A 25,773-nucleotide genomic window follows, 5' to 3' on the forward strand; every position below is an offset into this window, starting at 1 on the left:
GTTTGAAAAAAAAAAAAAAAAAAAAAAAAAAGACAGTCCCTCATATCGGAGACATCATGAAAGGGCCCTTAAAGGAAAGAATCCTCTATAAAACCCAAAGAGAAGCCTCATTAAGAGAGATAGCTTAAAGAATAAGAGATGAATAGGGTGATGGGGGAAAGCCCAGAAGAGGAGCCTTTAGAGCAGCGGTTCTCAACCTGTGGGTCATAACCCATTTAGTAAACCTCTAGCTCCAAAAAATATTTTCATTATGATTCATAGCAGTAGCAAACTTGCCTGGTCTACAGAGTGAGTTCCAGGACACTCAGGGCTACACACAGAGAGAAACCCTCTCAAAAAAAACAAACCCAAAAAACCAAAGTAGCAAAATTACAGTTAGGAAGTAGCAAAGAAAATAATTTTATGGTTGGGGTCACCATACATGAGGAACTGTATTAAAGGTCGCAACATTAGGAAGGTTGAGAACCACTGGTGTAGAGAAATGCCCCAAACAGAGCAAAGTTTCTGACTGAAGTTTAGATCCTTTCGGGGGTGAGCAGTGGGAAGTTGGACAGCAAGTAATTTAGTTCAATATAATCTGTGACAAGTAATTTAGTTCAATATAATCTGTGACAAGTAATTTAGTTCAATATAATCTGTGACAAGGAGTAGCATGGACGAGCCGGAAGAGCCAGGTACCGGGTAAGGTATGAACATTCTAGAGCACAGCACGGCACAGCTTTTCAACTCGAGACCCCTCCCGAGGCTGTTTAACAAAACAGCCATAGAGATCCAAACATAACTACAAGGATGAAATGGATCGATTCCTCAGTGTCTGAGAATCTAGGTTCGGCTGGTGTTTTGAGTTATTGTTAGGCAGTACCTCCTGATCTGTTCAAGACAGCTGGTTGGATGACAGCTCCACACACTGTTAGCCTTAGAGCTCGAGTCTCATAGCTGCATGACCCAGTCTAATTATAAACCTCTTAGCCGGCTCTATCGTCTTCTTGAGCTCAGGGGAGTCTCATAGCTGCATGACCCAGTCTAATTATAAACCTCTTAGCCGGCTCTATCATCTTCTGGAGCTCAGGGGAGTCTCATAGCTGCATGACCCAGTGTAATTATAAACCTCTCCACTTTACTGATGCGAACAGCGGCACCCTGTCGGGAAACTGCCCAAGGTCTGTCTGACAGGCAGACATCAGCTAGAACACTCTTGATGCAAGGCTTCCACACACCTCTTCTGTGTTCTTTGGGTAGACAAATACACAAGAGAAAAATCACATGCCCATTTAATTAAATGTTTATTCAATGAAAGGATGTATAAAAACTTACAAATCTGAGAACTCAACTATACATATAAGAGGATGATGGGATATTCAGTTTCTAACATACACGGACGGTATAGCTACGCACTATCCCCACCCCTCACCCCTTAGTCCTCGCTTCTGGCTCCTGTTGCATCCTATGAGACCATTTTATTATTGGCCCAAGGGAAGATTAATGGACAACTTTTAATGCTGTTAGGCCAGTGGGGAAAATTTCTGGTGTTAACACAAATTGGAGGATACACATCAAAATCAATTTGTTTCTTTTTCCTCCAAGAAGAAATTAGATTATTATTATTTTCACATCCTGATTTCTTTGTCATTTTTGAGGCTTTGGTAGATGTCACCAGTGAACTATGGGCATTGCATTTAAAAACAAAAAAACAAAAAACAAGGTCTCTCTATGTAGCCCAGGCTGGCCTCGAACCCCCAATTCTCCTGCCTGCACTCCCCACCCGTCCCCCCATGCTGGGGTTCTGGATGGGCACCACCAAGCCAGGCAGCACCACCTTTTACACCCATCACAGTCACCCTTCCCGTTAAGATGCATCTTTCCACGGCCTTGCAGCGCACACACTGATTTTACAGGTGGCTGGCTGGCTGGCGCCGGCGCAAGCTCGCAGCTTGTGACTGCTGGGAAGCGGCATGGCATTTGCTGTTCGGGAGGACCGGCTATGGCATCACCAGCTTGTCAGAAACCCGAACCCAGCATGTTCCTGTCCATCTTGGAGAGAGGCCAGCATTGGATGAGGCCTGTGCCCCAGTTCTGTCTGGAGCAAGCATCCAGGTGCTGTTCACTCACACACAGACTCGCAGCCCGTCAGGTTTCATCCAGAAATGAAGATTGCCATCACATTATTACTCCTGCATTGTTCAAGTCGGTTTCTAGTGATTTCCCTTAACTGGACATAATCTCAAAGAACACATTCTGAAATCAGACACCTAGAGGGCAAACATTAAAAACATTTTCTTGGGTTTCAAGTTTCCCCACACCTTCTAGATTTGCATAGCAGAGCCCAGCTTTATCTCTAAGAAGCATGCTGTATTTTCTGACTTTGTTTCTTTGAGAAGGAAGACTTATTACCCAGGGACAGTCATAATTTTAGCTTACCAAATTATTGTCTAGTTATTTTATTATATACTCTTAATTATTTCCAAGTAGGTTTTTAAAATAATCTAAAACTTCTCAAAACCTATTTCTTTATAAGTACTACTGACCATTATCCTTCCAATATCCCCTGAATTAAAGTAAATAGAGTCCAGGTTTCTAATGCACAAAGCCTTATCGGGGATGGAGCTGGGAGAAGGGACAGGAAAGGAGTGGGGCCCGTTTGTATCATGCCATAGAGAAACTGTCCCGGGTGGGGGCGGGGGTGGGGAGAAGATTCTTTGTAAAAATGACAGTTTTTAAAAAGACAAATAACATTCAGTCTAGTAACACAGTTTCCTGTTCCTTTTTGATGGATGCTAACACAGGATGGTCAGAGTCAGTTACTTCCGAGTCCCCACTGCCCAGGAGGACCGACCGGCCCTCGTCCAGGGCAAACACGTCTGAGTTCTGGTTCTGGCAGGAGTGTTTGACCACCTCATTGGGGGTGGAGAATGTCTTGTCGCAGAGGTTGCACTTGTAGGGCTTATTGGCCTGCACCAGCATGTTGTCCATCTGGCTGCCTTCCTCGAAGGTGCAGAGCTCCAGCGTCTGCTTGTCCACCATGGTGTAGGTGTCGATGCTCTGGTTGAGGCATACATGGCGCGCGGCCTGATTGGCCCTGCAGAAGCTCTTGTCACAGGTGCTGCACTTGAAGGGTTTGCCCGTGTGAATGTACATGTGCTCACGCCAGTGGCTTTTCTGGATGAACTTGCGGCCGCAGATGGTGCACTCGTACTTGCGCCTCTTCACCTCGCGCTCCTGGTCGGCCTGCTCCAGGTTGTCAATGTCCGCGATGTCTGAGGGCGGGGGCGTCTCAGACTGCTGCTGCCCATCGATGATGGGGGAGTCGGAGATGTGCTGCAGCTCGCTGTCGCTGATCATCCCCGCCTCAGGCACTTCCAGGGCATCCTTGCCCAGGTCGGCCGCATTGCTGCAGAGGGACAGGGGCCCGCGGCCTTCCCCGGGAGGGCCGGCTGTGAAGGGCACCCCGGTGTGGATCTGCAGGTGCTCTCGCAGGCTACTGCGCAGCGTGAAGCGCCGGCCGCACAGGTGGCAGGCATAGTACTTGGGGAAGCTTCCGTTTCTCTTCATGATGCTTGGCTTCACGTGGGCGATCGTGAGGGAAGAAGGCTGCTCGTCTGAGGAAGAGGCCTCCAAGTTGGTCTCCTCCCCAGGAGGAGGGGGAGGAACGGGTGTGGAGACAAGTTCGGGTGACAACGAGGTCTGCATGGGTTCGGCGGGAGTCATGTTTGTCCGATTTACCTGAGCCAGGTTTGCTGTCAGCTGGGACAGCTGTGAGGTCTCGGGCACGGGTTCCTGGCTCATCCTGGATGCCTGGGGCCTAGGCTCCCGCCCAAGCTTCTCAGGCACTAAGTTCATCTTGGTGGCTTGTCTCAGCTGGTGGTCTGCGATTTGAATGCCATACAGTGACGAGGCCAGCGGGAAGACTTGCTCCGGATGGGAAAAGGTGCCTTGGCTGGCCAGGCTGGCTTCCTGGATGAGGGGGTACGCATGCAAGAATTTGATCCCTTGCTCCAGCCGCACAGGGTCGATCAGCTGCGGGGCCATCTTCCCGGTGTACATCAGGTGGAGCAGATAGCTGAATATGTCAGGCTGTATGTCAGTGGGTTTCAGACGGACACATTCACTGAAAAACAGTAAAAGCCATGAAGAAACACCAACCTACGACTTCAATGGAAACAAAGCCTGAATAACTGAGACACTTGAGAAAAACTCCTCCGTGGGTCACTAATCAGGCTGACAGAGCTCCATTAGAGCCTCAGCTCAGAGCTCAGCAGCCTGTGGCAGGTAAGAAAAACCATCTAATCTGACTAGAAAGCCTTCCGAGCTGAAAACTGACGTAGGAGTGATCGCTCAACATAACAACACAGAAGAGTAGGACACTGAAACTGTTGGAGGTCCCCAGCTCTCTGGGTCCTGCAAGGGGGAAGAGAGCCGGTCACCTCCCCAGTGTCGCCAGGTGGCACTGGAAAGCAATCAGGACAATAATTGTATTCACCAGTGATGTCAGCATCGCCAGGGGTCCTGCTGTGGGCTTTACAGCCATTCTACTGACTGCCCACAGTCCTTCCTTTACAGGTGGCAAGGCTCAGGGGTTGGTGAGTGGTAGGACTGGGACTTGAACCTAGGCCTACTTAATTCCAAAGCCACACTGGCTGTCAAGGTTCCTTTCGGAATGACATCACTTCCCAAACAGCATCCCTCCAATAGCAATAATGAAGACGTGGGACTCTCCTTAGACCATCGCTACTGAAAGAAGTTCTGCTGTATCCTGAGCCCAGTGAGATACACATCTCTGTAGTACAAGAGGCATGTGGTATCACCCACGGGGTGAATGTAGTTCGTGCATTCAGAAACGGTTTCCTTGATCGCCTTGAAATTTACAATAATTTTATTATATAACCTCTTGGCATTAAAGTTCTTTTTGGCAGATTTAGCAATTACAACTATGTTCATTGATTAAAACAACTACCTCACTACTCTCAAATCTTAATAGTATACCCAGACTTCTAAATATAACATCCTATTTTGTTAAAATAAAAACAGATGAGCTAGGCATGATGTATATAATCCCAGCACGCAGAGGCAGGAGGACTGTCTGAATGTCAAGGCTAGCCTAGCTACAGTGTGAGACACTAAGGAAAAAGAGGTCATAGTAAAACAAAAGAGAAAAGGCTAATTTGATTTTAAGACTCACTTCTGACAGGACAGAGATGGATAATTACTGGATAGGTATCGAAGTGGATTTCATGAAGACCCGAGACTCCATACGACAGTCACACTGAACTACAAACACCCAAGTCAAACAGTACAGGCAGGCACACAAATCAGTACCCATGGAAAATTCAAGCCTGATACTGTTTTCTTAAAACAAAAAACAAACAACAAAAAAAACAAAACAAAAAAACCCCCAACCCTGTCTCGATAAACAAAAACAAAAAAAGAAAGAAAAAACTTAGATTGCTCATCATCGTTTATCTCTCTCTGAGACAAGGTCTTCCTGTGTATCCGTGTAGATCAGGCTAGCCTGGAACTCACAGAGATCCACTTCCTGCCTCCCAGTGATGGAACTAAAATTGTGCACCACCACTGGCAGGATCAGGCAGAGACCTCGGTAACTCAGAACCCTGGGCCTTCGGAGAAGGGGATTTCTCCAGGGTAATGAATGTGGTCCTCCGGAGAGGATGGAAATGCAGATGGGCTCCCTGCCAGCATTCACAAAGGTGCCACCCACCCAGCTGGGGTGCTTTCCACAAGGGCTTTGCAGTCGTTCCCTGGAAGATTCTGTTGAGTGCTGCTAAGTCACTGACAGAAAGTAATAAGCCTCTCAGGATGGAACTTCAGCCAGGCCTGGAGGGAGCACTGGGAAAACACGGGACTGGTTGGCCCTCTCTGTTTCTCTACCCACGGGACACAACAAGGCCCAGCTGTCGCGTCGCCATCTTCTACAGCCCGCACAGGCAATTCCACCTAAGCCTTGCTGCACCGACACCTGTCTGCACTTCTATCTCACTTCTATGGAGATGGGCCAAGGAGTGGGGGTGCGGGCCACACACTGCTGCGCAGGTGCTCCGAGTAATTTCAGGTTTAGTCTCTCCTTCATTTGAATTTTAGAATAAGAGTTTTAAATAATGCTTAAACTTTTCTTTTTTTGAGACAGGTTCTCATATGTAGACCAGGATGGTCCTGAACTCACACAGATCCACCTGCCACTGCCTCTAGAGTGCTGGATTAAAGGAACATACCACCACACTCAGCAGCTTATTCTTAGCATGAGGTTGTATTTTTGAGCACTTAGTCTACAGAAAAAAGACAGAGACACCTAGTGGTAACTATAGGACATGGACTGTTCTAAAGCTGAAAAAATCCAGTCGGGCTCAGTTTGGCTAGAGGGGGAACAAGTGCTTCTGCCAGGCAGGACGAGCTGGTCTCTGCTCTGCTTGTGACTGTGAACTTGACTTCTCCACATAGAGATGTACCAGGAGAATCATCAGGTGGGTGTACTCAGCTACAAAACGTAGTGACAAAAAAAAAAAAAAAAAAAAAAGGGAAGGGAAAGTGGGCACCTTTCGGTGGGCCCTGCCAACATATGCTACCGAGCAAACATGGCATGAGAAACAGAGTTAGTGCGGGGAGGGGGGGGAGTGAGAGGGTGAAGGCCTTGTCGGAGTGGGGGCACGAGAGAGGCAGGCAGACAGAACAGGGAAGAGGCAAGATGAAGAGAGGCAAGAGAGGAACAAGAGGCAAGAGAGCAAGCTGTGCCTGGCGGGCACTTTTAAGGGGTGCACATGTGGCGTAGCTGATGGTAGAGAGGCACTTGGTGACAGGTGATGGTGGTGTGACCGCCCTGGCAGCAGAGAGGCAGGCTGCTGCCATGGCACAAACTAGCACAAAGATCACATCCCTGTGATAGAGTAGTTTTGGCGGTCCTGGATCACACTCTGTAGACCAGGTTGACCTCAAACTCACAGAGATTGCCTTCCTCTGCCTCCCTAGTGCTAGGATTAAAGGTTTACTGGAGTCCCCGCCCAGCTAGACATTTAACAAACTGTTGAGATTAATGGCTGCAAATAACATCTTTATCATAATAATGGTGCTAAAGGGTGGTGAATATATAAACAAATTTGTTTTGAGAGAGGGTCTTGGCTGGTCTAGATCTGACAACTTTTTATTTTATTTTTTTTTCTTTTTTCTGAGACAGGGTTTCTCTGTGTAGCTTTGGAGCCTGCCCTGGAACTCGCTTTGTAGACCAGGCTGGTCGGCTCACAGAGATCCCACCTCTCTGTCTCCCGAGGACCCAACAGCTCTCTGGCCTCAGCCTCTAAGAGCTGAGATTACAGGACTGCATCTTACGCGCCCTGCTTAAAGGACACGTTCTCAGTGCTGGAAGACAAATGTTCTTTCTTACTGCCAAGTCACCTGCTCCTGGCCCTTCTGCTCCTCCAGATGTTTATCAAGTGGCTATTAGAAGCACACACCTAGCCTTACCCTGTGGTGTCCCAGGAGATCTGTAAAACTCACTGCCCTGCCACGCACGACCAGAGGGTGGGGTGGGGGCGGGTGAGTAGACAGTGATTTACAAGTGGGGGAGGGGTGAGTAAACAGATAGTCATGTAGAGGAGACACTGCTGTAGGCAGAACACAGTCATCCTTGAAGATTCTGTCTACTTGACTAGGAAGAAGGCAAGGATTAGGGACATCAGGGAATGGGCAGGACACTCAGAAAGTTTGGTTCAGGTGAATGAGCCACAAAAGCAGGCAGGACAAAGAGAAGATGGTGTCCCAGAAGTTCTCAGGTGATAAGGGTCAGGCTTCAAGCCCGAGTGTCCCACTCCCAGGAGCTTAGACAGCCAGCGCCTTGCTGTGCAGAGGGATCTGCTCAGTTAGTCCTCTTACTAAGTTCTGGTCAAAGGCATGCCTCAACCAAGCAGTCTCTAGGAATATTAATCGGACAGTGATGTGGGAAATGAATACTTACAGGATGGGAGGAAGAAAGGAAGGACAGAGCACATGGGACATGTATTGAAGAGATATGATCTGAAATAGATCCGAAGCTTGGGCTTCTTAGAGGTAAGAACGTAGACAAGCTAGGGCTCTTCTGGGGAAGAGCCTATCCAGTTTTATCCATGTCCAATGAGAAAAACGGAGTAGGGACAGCTGGGGGCGGGGCACTGAGGACCAGGTTCTGCAGACAGACGGAGGCTGGAGCTGCAACTTCAGATAGGGCAAAGCCGGAAAAGATGACCTGCCCACCACAGGCAGTGTGCAAGGACAGCAGGGGCTCAGGAGCCCAAGGTCCAGCACAGAGGTGAAGAACAAGGACATTAGGTCACAGGTGAGGACTGGGGAGAACAGGAGGAGGGACGGGAGGCAGTGTTGGGGGGAGAGGTGCCCTGTGGGATGACTGCTGCAGTGAACAGGAAACCACAAATGCACAGGAAGAGTGTGGGGTGGGCAGACAGAGGCGCAGGGGCCTTTTAAGAAGGTTCAAGGAGAACAGAGAACAGGGCTGCACTCCAGGAGCCACAAGGTCAAGGAAGGTCTTCTGCCCAGACCAGGGGGCGGGGGTGGGGGAGAGAACAGAAATGGAGAACAGAATAAAATAGAGAATTGGGAGGAAGGGAGGGAGGGAGGGAGGGAGGGAGGGAGGGGGAGATGATGATGATGATGATTTTTTTACACACCCAGAGATTCTTTTCTCTAAGAATCTCATTTAGGAGAAATCAAAGGAAAACAAAACAAAACCATGAGCGCAAAGACAGATTTTACAGTAGAGAGGAGGGAAATGGAATTCGCGCCCTCCAGCTTCTCATCTGAAACTAAGTATTCAGGCAGGGTATTTAGGGGACTCTCAGAGGAGCAGGAAGGCTTACTAACTGAGGCCACTGAGGCCCTGGCTGTCACTGCCAACCACAGGTGATCCCCACACTGAAGGCAGTTTGGAAGGGGCAGGGCCGCATGGAGCCAGGTATGCAGGTGATTCTCACGTGCTAATGAAGAGATTAACCAAGAAAGGCAGGGAACAGGTGGACTAACAAAGGAGTGGGGCGGGCACCTAGACCCTAGGGAGAGGCAGAGAGACCCATGGTCTGGATGAAGCCAAGAGTGTGCTCAGTGGGAAGAGGGACCCAGAGTCAGGAGGTCTACAGTCATTAGATATTATCAACGGCTTTAGTTACCTGGTCTGATGGACAAACAACATCTTAAAGTAATTGGAGAATGAAGCAAGAACTGATTTGTGTGCCTTGAAGTACACATCGCCGATTGCAACCGTGCAGTCACACAGGAACCCAAACTCGCGCTGAGCGTTTAACTGCTGCAGTAGAATAAGTCCATGGTTGGTCAAATCCATTTTTTAAAAAATCTGCAAAGTAAACAATTTCATTTTTAAGAGCGGTGTTCCACAAATGAGAATGTGTCCTAACGTTACAGAAATGTCCACAGCTAACATGTCACAAGGTTAACATGTCAGGCACTGGTAGACAGGGTACAAATATCAACTCATTTAATCCACAACAGTCCTTGGCATAGGGCCTGCCAGCACTCGGGTTTTCAGATGACGTCACCTAGGGGAACTCAGAGTGACTTGTGGAAGCTGGGGAAGGACCCGAGTAGTGTACCTCAGTCCTGGAAAGATAAATGCGGACTACCTAGTCCTTTAAAGTCCTTTGAAGATTCCCAATGAGAATTCCACCACGGAAGTGCCGGGCAGAGTCACAGCAAGGCTCCTCCTTCACCCAGCCAGGGCCACAACGGCTTGCAAATCCTTTATCACTGGAGCTGGGCCTCCCTTTTGTGGAGGAGGAAACGGATTTTGAGATTTGTAAGTTGCCTCAGGCCTTTCACTGGGAAGGCAAAGGAGTTACAATTTAAATTTGAATCACCTACTTCAAATCCTGTACTTTCCATTATTCAGTCAGTGAACAAAATCCTCGATCTCTCTGTTTACGGCGAGAAGCTGCAGGAACCTGCCGTGTTCACGAAATCCCTAGATGGCTCTTTTTCATAAGCAAACAGGAAAGCCCACCCCAGGGATCAGCAGGGCTTTCTCTGAGACTAGGACGAGGCGAAGAAGGGAACCCTTTCCCTCCTGTGGCACCCAGACTGTGAAGCAGAAAACCAAACCAAGATGGGAATGAAGGTCTACAGCCAGGTAAAGAAGGAGTAAACCGATAATACACAGAATTCAGGGAATTAATACAACAGCTTCTATAACTAACAATTTGGTAAGGTGTAAAATGTATCAAAAAACAAAACCCCCAACCCTACCTAATTGTAATTCCATATCCTAGGAATGAACATGGAAATGACACACAGAATCATTACAATCCAAATAATGAAATCCACAGGCAAACCTAACAAAATATGTAGGGGTTATACATGGAAAAACACAAATTGCTGAATCCCAAATCCTTGGCAAGATTTCTTTCTGAAGGCAGACAAGACTGTTTGAAAATGTGTGGAAGGCAAAAGAAGTAGACTAGGTTTTTCGGAAAGAAAGAAAAGGTAGGAAATTGGTCCCTCGACTCGCCCCAGATTTGAGAGTGCACGGCACTGGAGCCTGGGATCAGATGAGAAGAGATGGACATTACTTCAGCAGAGCCTGGAACTGGATGTCCCAGGGCAGCAGAACCGCAGCACGGAGAGCTGGACGCCAAAGGCGAGTTCCACACTCTCACACACACCGAAAATGCACCGCGGGCTTCAGTATGAAGCACACAACTACAGGAAATTTAGAATAAAAAAAAAAAAAAAACCCTTAGGGATCAACAAAAGGAGAAACTGGTAAAGCTGGACTGGGAAGTAAAATTACAAGCGCTGGTTCTGGAACAGTTCAGCTAAGAGGATGGACAGGCAGTGAGGAACGGGAGGAAACGCCTGAAACCCACAAGTCCTCAGAGTGTCTGTACTAGTACAGACACTCAGAAAGTCAACAGTACGGATAAACCAGAAGTGAGACATACTTGAAGGGAAAGACAGATGGTCAGTGGACAGACATGTTCAGGATTCCAGCCCCAGGGAACCAGGGTCAGCACACACTCATGGGGGTGGGGGGTGGGGGTGGGACCATGAGATGGTACAGATAGCCTGGAGACTACATACAACCCAATGGCTACTGATACATTTATTCCAATAAACGAATGTGCTTTTGCACAAAACTGTACATTAACATCTGTAGTGGCTGTGACCAGAAACTGCCCAGCTCTCCTTTAGTTGTTGAATGGTCAGGCTGTGGGATGAACCACTTAGTCACTGCAAGGGATGAGCCACCGTGACCTTGGTGGCAAACACACCAATCCCAGCTCTCCAAAGGCTGAGGTGGGAGAACTGCGAGTTTGAGGCCAGCCTGGGCTACAGTGAGACTGTTTCCAGAACAAAAACAAAACAGAACAAATGAACTATTGTAGACAGAAGATATACTGTATTGGGAGTGAATTACGGTCAGGGAAGGTTTCATGCTGAGTCCTTTGCTGTAACACCCATGGAGTCCAGAGAAATGGGGAACAGACTTGCAGTGCTAAGGTGAGGGGAAGCAGGTGGCATTGCTACAAAAGGGAACCTGAAGGATACCTGGGGCGACAGAAGTGTCCCATAGATGATGTGTCAAGGCCGATATTTTAGTGGGCATACAGCCCCGCCCACAGAGGGTCACCTAACTTGATTGTGAAGGGCACAAAAATGGCAGCAACAAAGCATTTCTCAACCCCGTCAGCTGCAAGGCAGGACTTCACCACAGCGGGGTGGGGGGTGGGGTCTGGCTTCATAGCACGAGCACCCTGTACCCTGTACGTGTCTTTGGTGTCTGTAGAGCCTCTGCAGACTTCACAGCAGCACAGTGCTCTAATCAAGGAAAACAGGATCTAAAATGTTTTCCTGCCAGGCAGAGGGATGCACACCTTTAACCTCTGCACTGGGAGGCAGAGGCGGGCGGATCTCTGTGAGTTCAAGGCCACTGGACTGTTAGTAAACTTTAGAAAGCCAGATTGTAAAAAAACAATGCTACACAGAGAAACACTGTCTCAACCCCCGACAAACAAACAACCCCCCAACAGCTGTTTGAGTGGCTGACTTGACTTTCACTAAAAAAAAAAAAAAAGAAAAATCATTATACCAATTTTACCTTGAAATTATGACAAAATTTCCAATAAGTGTTGAAATGAGCCTACACATACTTCTGCCATTTTTCACTCTGTACTTATGTGAAATGGTGTTCTTGGCACTGACAACCATAAAGTCAAGATACTGATGAGCTAACTCTGAAAAACACCCAAGATGCTCTACCTCCTGCAGTATCAGAGGCCAGACCAGCTCAGTGTTTCTCCTGGTCAATGACAGGGCCGCTGATCGTGGGGTGTTCACTATTGATACCCTCACATGGTATCGTGTTCACTATTGATACCCTCACATGCTGTCGTGTTCAATATTGATACCCTCACATGGTATCGTGTTCACTATTGATATCCTCACATGGTATCATGTTCACTATTGATACCCTCACATGGTATCGTGTTCACTATTGATATCCTCACATGGTATCATTCTATTTCATGCTAATGAGATATTTGAGGTATAGTTACTTATAAGTGAGGATATGACACAAGGAGGTAGTCAGCCTGCTCAGATCCCAGAACAGTAAGACCCCCAGACATTGGCACTCTTTTTTCGTTAGTGTTGGGGGGAACCTGGGGCTTGGCGCACTCTATAAGAGAGTTCTTACTGAGCCACACCGCCCAAGATCTGCACGCCTACTTTTCTTGGGCTCTTTCCCTATGATAATGAGTGATATTTAATGTGAAACATATTTGCGGGCTGGAGAGATGGCTCAGAGGTTAAGAGCATTGCCGGCTCCTCCAAAGGTCCTGAGTTCAATTCCCAGCAAACACATGGTGGCTCACAACCATTTGTAATGGGGTCTGGTGCCCTCTTCTGGCCTGCAGGCATACACACAGACAGAATATTATATACATAATAAATAAATATTTAAAAAAGAAAAAAAAAACATTTGTTTGTTTGCTCTAGCGTCTCTTTGCAAACTTTAATTCATTTTATTCCCTTTTTAAAATAAAATGTAGACCACCAGGTGGTGGCCGTGAGCACTTTTAGTCCTAGCACTTGGGAGGCAGAGGCAGATCCCTGATTTCAAGACCAATGTGGTCTACAGAGTGAGGTCCAGGACACGAGGGCTCCACAGAGAAACCCTGTCCTGGTAGGAAAAACAACAACAGCTCACCCTGCAGTAGATATGCTAATCAGTTACAACTTTTTGTTTCTGGAGACTAAAACATTTTTCTGACAGGAAAAAAAAAAAAAAAACCTAGAACATTCCACAGGGGAAGTCACTTGGGACAGGTGTGAGAGGCGGCACTTCTGGGTGCCCTGCCCAGGGGACAGAGGGTCTTTTCTCTGCTGAGCCCCTCTCCTTCCCCAGGTACCCATATTATTCCATGAAGCTCAGCTGACACAAATGATACTTAGCCGCGTGGGTGATAAGGCTACCCCCTGCTTCAGAGGAAAGCCTGCCTACTCTTCCCACCACAACCGGCCCCTGCCATCTGCTAGCCAAAATGGCTTAGCGAGATCCTGAGAGACCATCCCCCGCATGTGCTCCTGGGGCCCTCTCAGTGGCACGGCCCACCCTTCTTCCTTGTAGACAAGCCTTTCTCTAGAAATTGCTGTCTCTTACCCCCTCTGGCACTGCTCTGAAGCAGGTCCACATTCAGTGTCCTGTCTGTGGCTCGTGTTCGCTTCTACCCTTGAAACTCCGAACCTGTGTAACACCACCCACAATGAGAACCTGGAGCACGACCTGTGGAGAGGGCCCCAGCAGGCCAAGAGCAGCAATACTTGATGTACAAAATGACTGCGTTTGCTCTTTTGTCTTTTGTCTCTTCTGGCCCCTACCTCCCTCCCTCCCTCCCTCCCTCCCTCCCTCCCTCCCTCCCTCCCTCCCTCCCTCCCTCCAGCTCCACCTTCCCAGTCATCACAGGACAGTGATCCCTCCAGAGGACAAATGTGACCATAGTTCCCTGGCCATGGACCACTCACGCACAGGTACTTTGGCGTTGATCCAGACCTTCTGACTGCGCATTTGGTAAAAAAAAACAAAACAAAACAAAACAAAACAAAAAACCCCTGGAGCCAGACGGTGGTGGTGCACACCTTTAAACCCAGCACTAGGGAGGCAGAGGCAGGTGGATCTCTGTGAGTTCGAGGCCAGCCTGGTTTGCAAGAGCTAGTTCCACAACAGGCTCCAAAGCTACAGAGAAACCCTGTCTCGAAAAACCAAAAAAGAAAACAAAGAAAAAGAAAAAATAAACTCTGAACAAATGAGGGCCCAGAGGAATTAGGTATTTATCGCCCCACGATGATGGGGGCTTACCCCACTTAAATGTGTAGAAAGGACATCACCTCAGAAGAGCTATGGGGGAATGACAGGTGGCAGCAAGGTCACCCGTGAGACCCCTTTGGAGCTGCTGAAGAACGTTGGAAAACAGATATTTACATTATGATTCATAACAGTAGCAAAATTATAGTTATGAAGTAGCAATGAAAATAATTTTATGATTGGGGGTCACTACGACATGAGGACCTGTATTACTAGATGAAAAGTGATCTTTCCTTCCTTCTTTCATTTTTTTTTTCTTTCTTCTTTTGAGATAGGGTCTCATGTAGCCATGGATTCTCTAGTCTATACTCGCTGGCTTCAAACTCACAGAGCTCTGCCAAATGCTGGGGTTGCAGGTGTGCATCACCACGACCCGATAGTCTCTACTTGTTCAGTGCTTGGTTTACAGGTGTGCACCACCAGCCTGGCTATGAAAAATGATTTTTCTAATACAAATAAGGCATAACAAATAATATAATTTTATGACATTAAATGTCTACCTACTTTTTAAATTTTATTTCTCTGGCAGGTTCTTATGTAGCCCACACAGCCTTTGAAGCTATGATCTCACCTGAGTGTAGCATTACTGGCATGTGACAATCATACAAGATATAAAACTACCAGTTTGGTGATCTTTGTTTTTCTTTTTTGTTTTGTTTTTTCAAGATAGGGTTTCTCTGTAGCTTTGGAGCTAGTCCTGGAGCTCACTCTGTAGGCCAGGCTGGCTTGGAACTCAGAGATCCACCTGCCTCTGCCTCCCGAGTGCTGGGATTAAAGGTGTGTGCTACCACCTGCTTAGCCAGTTTGGTGATCTTTACAGTGTCCAGCCTGTTCTAAAATGCAAGCATTATCAAAAATCCTGTTTCATACACTCGTTATCCTCACATTTGAGATGCTGAGTCAGGAGCATTGTACAATCAAGAGTGGCCTGGACTGCACAGCAAGATCCTGTTTCAGAAACAATTAAGAGAGCCATCTTGTTTCACCTAAGGATGTTGGTCAGTGAGACAAGGCGTTCATTTAGTTGGAAACTTCCGGATAAACTGCTGAGGAAAGGTAGCCTTTTCCCAGGTCCTTGGTGCTGGGGCCATTACTGGCTCCAGAGAGAATGCAGGATTCTCAAGCTCCACACTGGGCTGCCTCATCTCTAGTCACCAAGGTCAGAGGGTCCAGTGGGCCTAAAGTTTAGAACCTTTGCTTTGGACCTACTTTCAGAGAAGTTGTCCACTGATGTGTATTCAGTCAAATGTGTGTGTATTCACACACGTGTGCTCCAGTTCTGCAGTCTGCCTGATGCTTCCTGAAAGCTTTGGCCAGGTGCCCAGGAGGTTGTCTAGCAGTGGTTACCATTTGCTAAACTACTAACTAGGTATTCAGCAAAGGGGAGAGTCGGCTATGGTTTGTCCCTGAATTCCCTGGTGATTTGGGAGAAAAGCATAGCTTTTTTTTTTTTCTAAAAAATTCTCATCAATTTAATGCGTGCTATAACTTGGACGATTTTCTCCATTTAAAATGTCAGGTGAGGTTTCGGGCCCATGTGAAGCTGTGGCTAAGGCTCTGGAGTTTATTCTGAGCCCAGAGGACTGGCGGAGAGGCGGGGCACAAAGGCTAAGGATGCAGCCTGAGGTGCCAGAAAGGACTTCAGCTCTCATTTTAGGAAGGCTCCTAGGACACAATGGGAAGACTAAAAGGGAAACACAAAGGGAGTCCCTTCAGTCTCTAGGATAGACAGGGGCTGAGGGTGGGGACAAAGAAAGAGAGAAGACAGGTTAGAGAAATCTAGAAGATTCCAGTTTGCAGCATCACTAGGAGGAGGGGTTGGGAAGGCCAAAGCACTAGGAGGCTTTTTACTGGAATAGCTGAGTAGTCTCTGACGGGAGATAAGGACAAAGCCTTAGTTTGGTGGGAAAGAATATGTTGCATTTGAGAGGCCACTGGGGCCTCTAGGATGAGAGGGATGGGGTACAAAGCTCTGGCCATAATGGCCTGGGCTACAAGTCTGGTGATTGATGTCTGAGGCCTTCAGAGAAGCCTCAAATCATGTCATTGTGTAGTCATGGTACTGTGTGCGAGAGGCTCAAAGGGCCAAGAGCCAGGCAACTGAAGCCTGCTGCCTTTTGGGTACATGGTTTCCATTCTGTGTGCGACCCTGCCTTGCTCTATAGAGTATATACTCTATAGAGTAGAGAGCAAGTATTTCTAAAAATTCTGGCTGACGCTAGTCACCAAGCCAGCAATGAGACTGCACACTTAAGACCTGTATAGAGAACCTTAACCAGTCTTGGGATAGCACTCAATGAGCAGAGGTCTTGCCTGGAATGGACAAAGCTTTGGGTGTGATCCCTACCACCACAAAAACCGAATGTGGGCAGTACGTGCCTATAATTCCAGCACTAGGCAGGCAAGGGATGCTCCAAAGTTCAAGGTCATTCGCCAACAAACAATTCAACACTAGTTTGGGATACTGGAGACTTTTTCTCAACAACAAGAAAACAAAACCCCTAGCAACTTACTTGACAGTTAAGTATAAATTAAAAAAGGAAAACGAAGTTACTTGAGAAAAGTCACTTAGCTGGGCCTTCCGGGCTCTGCAGGCACTGGCATACATGTGGTGCACATGTCATTAAAAAAAGTCACCTGTTTGTCCTAAATTTGAAAAGTGAAAGGTGAGGGACAGAAGACCACGAGTATCTCCTCCCCACCCCACCCCACCCCTTTGACAGTGGCTCACCATGGAGCCCTTGCTGGTCTCAAACTCACAGAGATCCACTAGTCTCTACCTCTTGTATGCTGGGATAAAAAGTGTGCACATCACACTTGGTGGAGAGAATGTTTCTTTAAAAGGATTTTTATAGAATGCCTTCTTTATGTACTTTATATGTGCACAATATTTTCTTAAGTAAGTCTAGAGATTTTAAGATAGATTCATGTCAAAAGTAAAACCCAAAGCAGACATTGCCCAGAGCTAGTTATAACGGTCACTCTCCTTTGTTCAATGACTTGGTTCTTATATTCCCCTCTTCCTCACTCTGACACATTGAAGATCTCCACCCAGTGCACTCGGATTCCCCAGGCAGCACGGGCTTTAGAGGGACCCGGGAGCAGACTGCATAGTCAGATCTGCTTTGCCAATCTGAGGTCCTCTTTCCCTCTCTGTCTAAAAACTGAAGAACAGTAGCTTTGGGGACTAGATGGTTCTCTTTCCAATACGATAGCTCTCGGAGCTCACTATACAACACTTGGCGTTCGAGGGCACTCACAGGGCCCTTCACAGCCCTCCCTTTATTACCAGGAATAATGAACACTGTGATGCTCGGGCTACATCAGTAACTGAAGAAGCATCTTTCGGGATAAGATGGGTTCTGTCAAGTAGTTTAGGCCACTTACCAGGATAAAAACTGCCTTTTCAATTAGGACTGTTAAAAATTAACGTAGGTAGGCAGGCATGAACTAACCCTGAATAATGCTGGTCATTTGAATTTCAATATATTTCAGAACTTCAGTTCAGAGGTAGGAAATGCATTTTTCTTCCTTTATTGAATTCTCTTCAACAGTAATTACAGAAGAGAAGGCATAGACCATCTTCTAGCACATTCCTATTGAAAAATGTGCCAATTGTAAAAGATTTGTCTTGCAGTTCTATTTTTATTACATTTAATTCACATTTAAATTAGTTTTAAATTTCTAAAGGTATGGAATCTAAAGGTGGGAATTCAGAGAAGTCAAGAAGATAGTAGTGATTATTCTAAAAGTTATTCTACAGTCAACTTTAAAGACTTCTCTACTTTAACTATAATGGATTTATTTCTCAAAGACATCTTCACATACATATGCCACCACCACAAGCTGCTGATATTCCTTACCTACCACCTTCACCCACCACCCTCTGCCCCCTTCCCTTCCTTGATGGTTCTTTCTCCCTTCAAATAGTACCCCTCTGCTTTCAACTCTCTCTCTCTCTCTCTCTCTCTCTCTCTCTCTCTCTCTCTCTCTCTCTCTCTCTCTCTGTGTGTGTCTGTCCGTCTGTCTTTGGAATCTTTGGAAGCATTTGGAGATCAGATGACAACTTTCAGAGGAACTCGGTTCGCTCCTTCCACCCCGGGCTGGCAGCGAGGGCCTTTCCCTGCTGAGCTGTGCAGGTTTACTCAATGCACATCTTTAATAAAATCGTCATCCAGTGGTCGTTTGGAAACTCTGACTCACAGGACTATGGTATTTTCCCAATGTTAACACACTAGAAAGACAGTAAGATCGGTACTATCATAAAAATTGTTTCAACCACATGGAAGCCTGACAGCCCTGTGGGATGCACAAGGACGCCTCAATACCTAGATAGCCACTGTGCTAGGGTTTGAGTGAATCACATTTTAGGGTTTGAGAGAATCACAATAACCAGCCGGTCTGGCCCAGCACACTCACACATGATTTTGAGATGATTCTACACTTTCCTTGGTACAGTGATGTGGGAGTGTCATATATCAATCTGTTGATTTCATTGGTTAAGCAATAAAGAAACTGCTTGGCCCTGATAGGTTAAAACATAGGTGGGAGGAGTAAACAGAACAGAATGCTGGGAAGAAGAGGAAGTGAGCTCAGAGACGCCATGCTCCCCTCTCCAGGAGAGACGCGATAGCTCTGCTCTCTGAGGCAGAGGCATGAAGCTCAGACCCAGGATGGACGTAGGCTAGAATCTTTCCCGGTAAGACCGGTGCTACAGATTATTAGAGATGGGTTGATCGGGATATGAGAATTAGCCTGTAAGGGCTAGAGCTAATGGGTCAAGCAGTGTTTAAAAGCATACAATTTGTGTGTTGTTATTTCGGACCATAAGCTAGCAGGCGGCCGGGGCGCTCGTATTACAACAATGTGCACATAATTTAAAGGAACAGTATATAGAAATTTTTGTTACAGATGCGTGACACCATGTTTTTGTTTTGTTTTTGCAGTTTTGTAACAGGGTCTCTCTACACAGCCCTGGCTTTCCTGAACTTATCACCATTATGTAGACCAGGCTGGTCTTAAACTCCCAAGAACTCCATCTGCCCCTGGCTCCCAAGAGCTGTGATTAAAGGAATGCATCACACTTAACAACAAAAAAAAATTAGAAAAATGAAAAAGTTTAAGTACTTAGCCAGATATATTAAAGTGCTTCATGGATTCCTAACTTTGTACTGTGAACTTTTCCTTCCTTCCTGTTATTTTTGGGAGAGAGTCTTACTAATTAGTCCAGGCTGGTCTTGAACTTGTAGTACAACAATTTTCCTGTCTCAGCCTCACCAGTGCTAGAGTTACAGTTGTGTAACACCATGTCTGGCTTGAGTTTGCTTGATGAGTCACACATCTATCCCTTATGCATGTGATCTAGGATTTGTTTTAATGTAAATACCAGCATCCAACTTAGCCTCTGAACCAGGAAAGAACAATCCTATAAAGCTTGGGCTGCCGTTTCTTCTGGTAAGGGCTCTGTTCCCTCTGCCCTTTTTCTTCATAGTCTCATGTAATCTCAGACAACCTCAAATTTTCTGTTGTTGAGAATGGTGGCCTGAATTCCTGACCCTCAAGCCTCCAACATGTGACCATGCTTGGCATGATTCCACATCTTAATGATCATCGTAGCACTGTAAAAAGATGAAATCTCATTTAGCATCAATCTGTAATGTTAGTTTGTAATTTGCTAAGAGGATGTCCTCAATCTAATGCTTAGAAATCTGCAATTCAAACATTCAGTGTCCTGCTCAGAGAGCCAAGGAACACAGACAAGGATGCAGGGAGAGTGATGGGTGCCCTGTGGCCTAGACCAGCCATTCCACAGCTGTACTTGCTACTATATCCTGTATCATACCTCTGGCCCAGCTCCTTTCATTTCCTACAGGAAAAGGGGATTGGGATCAAGAGATGAACAACCCGGAAACACTGAGAGATGGCAAGAGAGGTCCCCACTCTAAAGTTGATGGGAAGGTGTTTCCTTCACTGCCTACCAGGTATAGGAATTCTCAGGCAGGAAAACACCCTTCCCACCTTGGGGGGGGCAAGCCAGTGGGTATTTGAAATCATAGGGTGACAAGGAACAGTTCCTGAGTGGGTACTGGGGTAAAGTGTTTTATATGGCTGTCTTAGTCCCTGTTCTATTGCTGTGAAGACACCATGACCACTGCAACTCAGTGAAAGCCATCTAACTGTGGGCTTGTTTCCAGTTGCAGAGATGAGGCGCATTATCATTACAGCAGGGAGCATGGTGGCCAGCAGGCAGCTAGTGCCAGAGAAGCAAGAGTTCTGAGGGCAGAAATCTCAAAGCTCATCTCCCCATTGACACTTAACTCCAACAAGGCCACACCTCTTAGTCCTTCTAATCCTTTTCAAATATGCCACTCCCTGGGGACTAAACATTCAAATATATGATCAGGACCATTCTTATTAAAAATACCACAAAGGTCTTGTAAAATAAAAAATCTGGGCCAGGTAGTGGTGGTGTATGACTTTAATTCCAGCACTCAGGAGGCAGAGGCAGGTAGATCTCTCTGTGAGTTCGAGGCCAGCCTGGTCTACAGAGCGAGTTCCAGGACAGCCTCCAAAGCTACAGAGACACTGTTTTGAGAAATGAACAAACAAACAAATCAGAAAACAAAACAAAAATGAAAAATTTGGAAGTCACTGTAAAGTTTATAGTCATCTATAAAGTGTTTATAACATAAACACTTTACCAGCTGAGATTAAGGCATGCCTAGCATTAATTTGAGTATTTTGGGAGTTTTGCATCCATCTATGCACACATTGTTTGAAGGGAAGCTTAAAACTGGGCACGGGGGGGGGGGGGAGTAACAGGACAAAGCTTTTTGCCGTGCATTCTTTCTCCCATCCAAGTACTAACCAGGCCCGACCCTGCTTAGCTGCCCAGATCAGCCGAGATCAGGCCGTTCAGGGTGGTATGGCTGTGGACTAGGGCATTCTTTCTGTGGCTCCCTTCTACCTTTTTTTTTTTTTTTTTAAATATGATGGTTTCAACAATGGATCAATTCCTTAGCTAGGGGAAAACACACACACACACACACTGAACTCAAAGCTTACTAAATGAGAAATTAATATCTTTAAAAGAATTATAAAATTACATCCTTTTGGGCTGGAGAGATGGCTCAGTGGTTAAGAGCATTGCCTGCTCCTCCAAAGGTCCTGAGTTCAATTCCCAGCAACCACATGGTGGCTCACAACCATCTATAATGAGATCTGGTGCTCTCTTCTAGCATACAAACATACATGGAAAGAATGTTGTATACATAATAAATAAATAAATCTTTAAAAAAATTACATTCTTTTTTTAAAAATTATCTAGTTATGAGGGGTGGGCTGGCATTTTTTTTTTATTACAGCACTCGGGAGGCAGAGACAGGTGGATCTCTGAGATTGGGGCCAGCCTGGTCTATGGACAGTTCCAGGACAGTCAGAGCTACACAGAGAAACCCTGTCTCCCCCCCGTTCAGAAAAAGGAAAAGAAATGAACAAGCTTACAAATACCCTGGCAAAGTAAAGACGTTACTCTGAATGTCCCTCCTCTCAAATTTGTTCTTTGGTTTGTGAGAAAGCATAGCGATGAGGATCAAAATGCCTTAGTTCTAACGTAGTATCGTTTCATGCATCACAAATGTTGCTTGTGGACACCTTGGTCTGGGTGGTCAGGGTCTACAGTATACACACTATACAGATAGCGGCATCTAGGAAGAACACAACAGTCTGTCTAGACACGTCCAGATCACCCCGGAGTTCTGCGAGCCCCCAATCCACTGCTGTCTTTTACTAAAACAACACACCGTGAAAAAGAATCGAATCTAGGCTCTCACACTAAGTGGACCAAATGCGTTGTATGATGGTGGTGGGAAGGAATAATGCAGACTGGTGGGGAGGGGAGGCCAAAAGTTCGAGCCGACTCCCCGAGGAGTTGGTGGAAGTTCTCGCAGTAAATGGCCTGTCAGACACAGGAGTTTCGCTCTTCCTGCTCGGCCGCACGAGCTTACTTGCAGGAGAGCCTTTATAATCCACTCCCAGCTAAAAGCAACAAAAGGCCTGTCTCCTACGCAGCTTTTAATTGCGTATGCATTCTGGCCTGCGAATGGTCTGGGGGCTTGCTCCAGTGGGTTCCATGGCTAACCCCACAGCGCGACCCTGCCTCCCGGAGCAAGCGGTGCACGCAAAGGAGGGAGCGGCCGCCCGGGAGGCTGGCCAAGGCGGCGTGGCCCCGCCCAGGAGCCTCTGGCCCCGCCCCATCTAGGAGGGGGCGGGGGGGGGAAGAGCCGAGCTCCGGCCCCGCCCCAGGGGCCGCCTAGGACGGGGAGCGACGCACACAGGTCGCGCCGCTCGCTCACCCCTCCCTCCCGGAGGCCCCGCGTGCGCGCGCCCCAAGTCCCGCGGCGCCGAACACAATGCCGACGCCTACGCCGCGCGCGCGCGCGCGCCGCCCCGGCCGGCGCCACGGCCCCGGCGCCAGGGGCGGGGGAGGAGGGCGGGGAGGGAGGGAGGGGGAGGGGAGCAGCGTGCGCGAGAGCCGCAGACAGCGCGAGACCCGAGGCCGGAAGCGCGCGTGCGCGCCCCCGCCCGCGAGCGGGAGGCGGAGCCGGAGCAGTAGCGGCAGCAGCTGTAGGAGCCGCTGCAGCTGGGAGACGCGCCAGAGAGGCCGGGCCTGCTCCGGTCCGACCGGATCCCTCCCCTCCCCCTCCCTGCGCCCTCCCCTCCCCCAAACCCACTTCCGCAGCTCGCGGCCTGGCCGCCGAGGCGGCGACGACGACCACAGCGGGAGGCGACGGCGGAGTACGCACCTGACGGGCCCGGCTGGAGGGGCTCCGGCGCGGGATCGCTCGCCGGCCGCCGCCCGCTCCGGACGCCCTTGGCCGCGGCGGGCAGCAGGGACCGGCGACTGGGACCGGAACGCGGAGCGCCCCCTCCCCTTGCGCCCGCCCTCTCGGCTTCCGTCCCCTCCCCCTCTCGCGAAGCCCCGGATGGAGCGGCCGGGACTCGCCGCCGCCTGGCTGCCGGGATGGTTTTGTCAGGCGGCCAGAGCCCCGGCGCCAGGCGCAGTCGCCGCCCCCGCCCCGCGGGTCCCCCCCTCCCCGCCCCGACCTCCCCGCCCCAGCGCCCCGCGAGTTCGGGCCCGCCGCCTGCCTTCGCCCGGAGCCCCGGGACGGGAGTCATCCGTCGCCTTTGTTGTCACGGCCGCTGCCGGAACCGTTTGCGAGCTCCGGCGGCTCCCGCCCCTCCCTGCGCCTTCCCGGAGCCCGGGCCGGGGGCGGCACGTGGGCCCCGGGACGCGGTGGCGGTGCGCGCTTACCTGTCGCCGGTGCGGCCGCGGCGGGGCGTGAGGGGGAGGCAGAGCCCGGCGGCCTGGCCTAACTGTCCCGGCCGCCGCCTCTGCCCCGCGTTGTTGCTGCTGCTCCTGCTGCTGCTGCTGCCGCCGCGGTCGGTGTCTCCGGCGCGGCGGCGGGCGGCGGCGGCGGGGCTTTTCCTGTCCGGTTACGTTAAGGTCACATGACCGAGAGAGCGGAGCGACTAGTGCAAAGAGGCTGAGAGCGGCTCCCGCCGGGGGGGAGAGGCGGCGAGAGAGCAGTGGCGGCAAGAGCCCCTCCGCCCCCCCAGCCGCTCCCCTCCCCCCCGCCCGCCTCCGCCTCCTGCTGCTCTGCCGCCGCCGCCACCGCCGCCGCCTGCAGCTCGGCGCTGCCGCTCCCACCCAGCCTCGGCTCGCGGCTCCAGCCAAAGTTCTGCAAGCCATGTGCAGCCGAGGCGAGGAAACTTCTCCGCTGCGGTCGGCCCGGAGGCTGGCGGCCCGACCCCCTTGTTTACAGAGTGTTTAGGTAGGACCAGTTCTGCGGATGCAGATGGTCATTTCGGGGTGCAGAACGAGATGCATGCCCGTCCTCCTGTCAAGAGATGCTTGACATCTTGTGGCTCTGCCGTTCTACCCGGGCTGCTCCGTGTTAGCCTTTCATCCTAAGATGTGAAGTTGAGTGGGCCGCTTGTCAGTCACCGAGGTGTTGCCACCGTTGGTGGCTGAAAGTCATACTGAAGTAGATATCGGTGTGTGCCCTGTGCAGCGAGGTCGAGGTGCTTACATAGGCAACTGTGGGCTAAGATGTTTTTAGGATTGAATGGGGTGAGTTGCTTATTCCCTTATGTTGAGCTGAAGTTTGTCGCGCTTTGCAGTGGGTGTGTGTGTCTTTGCACGGGATACCACTCTGGCTGAATTTTGGCCTCCGAGGATCTGGTAGAGTGGGTTCAGAGTTGCCAACCTGTTAGATGGAACAGGGAGATCCTGAAGCATGGTAACATGGTTGTGGGCGTTGGAATTCCCTGATGAGCATTCCTAAGGTTTTCAGGTTCACGTCTTGTGTTCTTATTTTGCTAGTTCTTTGTAGGAAGTACAGTTTTATCCCCTTTGAAGGCTCGAGTTACTGGTTTATTTTATATATCTTAGATTTAAAGGTTGGGTCATAAGTAAATGGAGACAGCAGTGTCCAGGTTACAGAAGGTCTTAGAGTGCAGTAACCTGTAAGGACCTTGATGCCAAACTCATTTGGTGTTTACCAAGGCAGACCCCTAGCACAATGCCTGGCACATTGGCAGTGTTCATCCTGGAAGTCTTGAGTTTGATTTAGCAATCTGGTTGTATATACAACTACTGATGACTAATTTCTTCTTTGAAGACAAGCATCCGTGTAACTGGTGTGACCCCAGAGTGAATAGTAGACTCAGTGGATACCTGCCTTGAACTTTCTAGACTTTAATCAGCCAGAGGAAAAACTTGTGGAGTGCTTAAACGTTTGCCTCCACAAACAAATTCTGACTCTGACCTAAGTGCTCTAGGGCGGCACTCTGAGGGCCACAGCTTGACTGGTTCATTGGAGTGGCTGGCCTATTTCCTCTTTGTAAGAGACTGAAATGAATCTGATTTGTTGTGTTGAGAGTCATGATTAAGGTCTTTAAATCTTAAATTGTGCTTGTGGAGTTCTCTGTGAAGGTGGACTGATTAAGGAACATCTTGGTGTTTGCTGAGACAGTCTCAAAAGTTAGGCAGTTTTTGGCTAGCCTGGACCTTGCCACAATCTTCCTCTTCCTATGCAGTGCTAGGATTATAGGGATACACCACATATCACCATCTTTGAGGACCTTGTGTAGTTTTAACAGTATCGTTCCTAAGGCATGTGGTGCTGAGGGCATGCATCCTCATGCCTTAAGGAGCTGCTGCTGTGAATGTGTTGTCTAGAGCATCCTTGTCTCCTTAGAGCCTGGCTGCTTTGCTGCTAGTTCTCAAGACATGGGCAGGCCGGCTTGACTTCTGCCAAGTGAGCAACTTACTTTGTATTTCAGTCCCCATCATGGGTTGGTAGGTTGACTAAGAGGCTGTGTGGGCTGGCTCTGCTTTCTCGCAG

The 25,773-nt window shown here is 48.6% G+C and overlaps 1 protein-coding gene across 2 annotated transcripts; it reads right to left on the reverse strand.

The window, feature by feature from the left end:
- Positions 1 to 2,102: 2,102 nt before the first annotated feature.
- Positions 2,103 to 23,819, reverse strand: Zbtb2 (zinc finger and BTB domain containing 2). Of its 2 annotated transcripts, none has more exons than XM_050135670.1 (3): positions 23,679 to 23,819; positions 9,159 to 9,343; positions 2,103 to 4,105 (listed from the first exon to the last, which is right to left on the reverse strand). In XM_050135670.1, exons 2-3 carry the CDS (start codon positions 9,329 to 9,331, stop codon positions 2,734 to 2,736), a joined length of 1,545 nt encoding a protein of 514 aa, XP_049991627.1. In that variant the 5' UTR covers positions 9,332 to 9,343; positions 23,679 to 23,819; the 3' UTR covers positions 2,103 to 2,733. The 2 variants fall into 2 exon arrangements, with proteins under 2 accessions (XP_049991627.1, XP_049991626.1); XM_050135669.1 differs by lacking the exon at positions 23,679 to 23,819 and adding an exon at positions 23,170 to 23,296.
- Positions 23,820 to 25,773: the final 1,954 nt, after the last annotated feature.

The sequence above is a fragment of the Alexandromys fortis genome, unplaced genomic scaffold (assembly GCF_014885135.2).
Source record: "Alexandromys fortis isolate MF-2015 unplaced genomic scaffold, M_Fortis_MF-2015_v1.1 scaffold_23, whole genome shotgun sequence".
NCBI classification, from domain to species: Eukaryota; Metazoa; Chordata; class Mammalia; order Rodentia; family Cricetidae; genus Alexandromys; species Alexandromys fortis.

Coding starts and splice junctions, on each gene's coding strand:
- Zbtb2 (XM_050135670.1), bottom strand. CDS start 9,331: ATGGATTTGACCAACCATGGACTTATTCTACTGCAGCAGTTAAACGCT. Junction 4,106..9,158: donor TTGTTTGTCCATCAGACCAG/GTAACTAAAGCC, acceptor ACTGTTTTTCAG/TGAATGTGTCCGTCTGAAAC.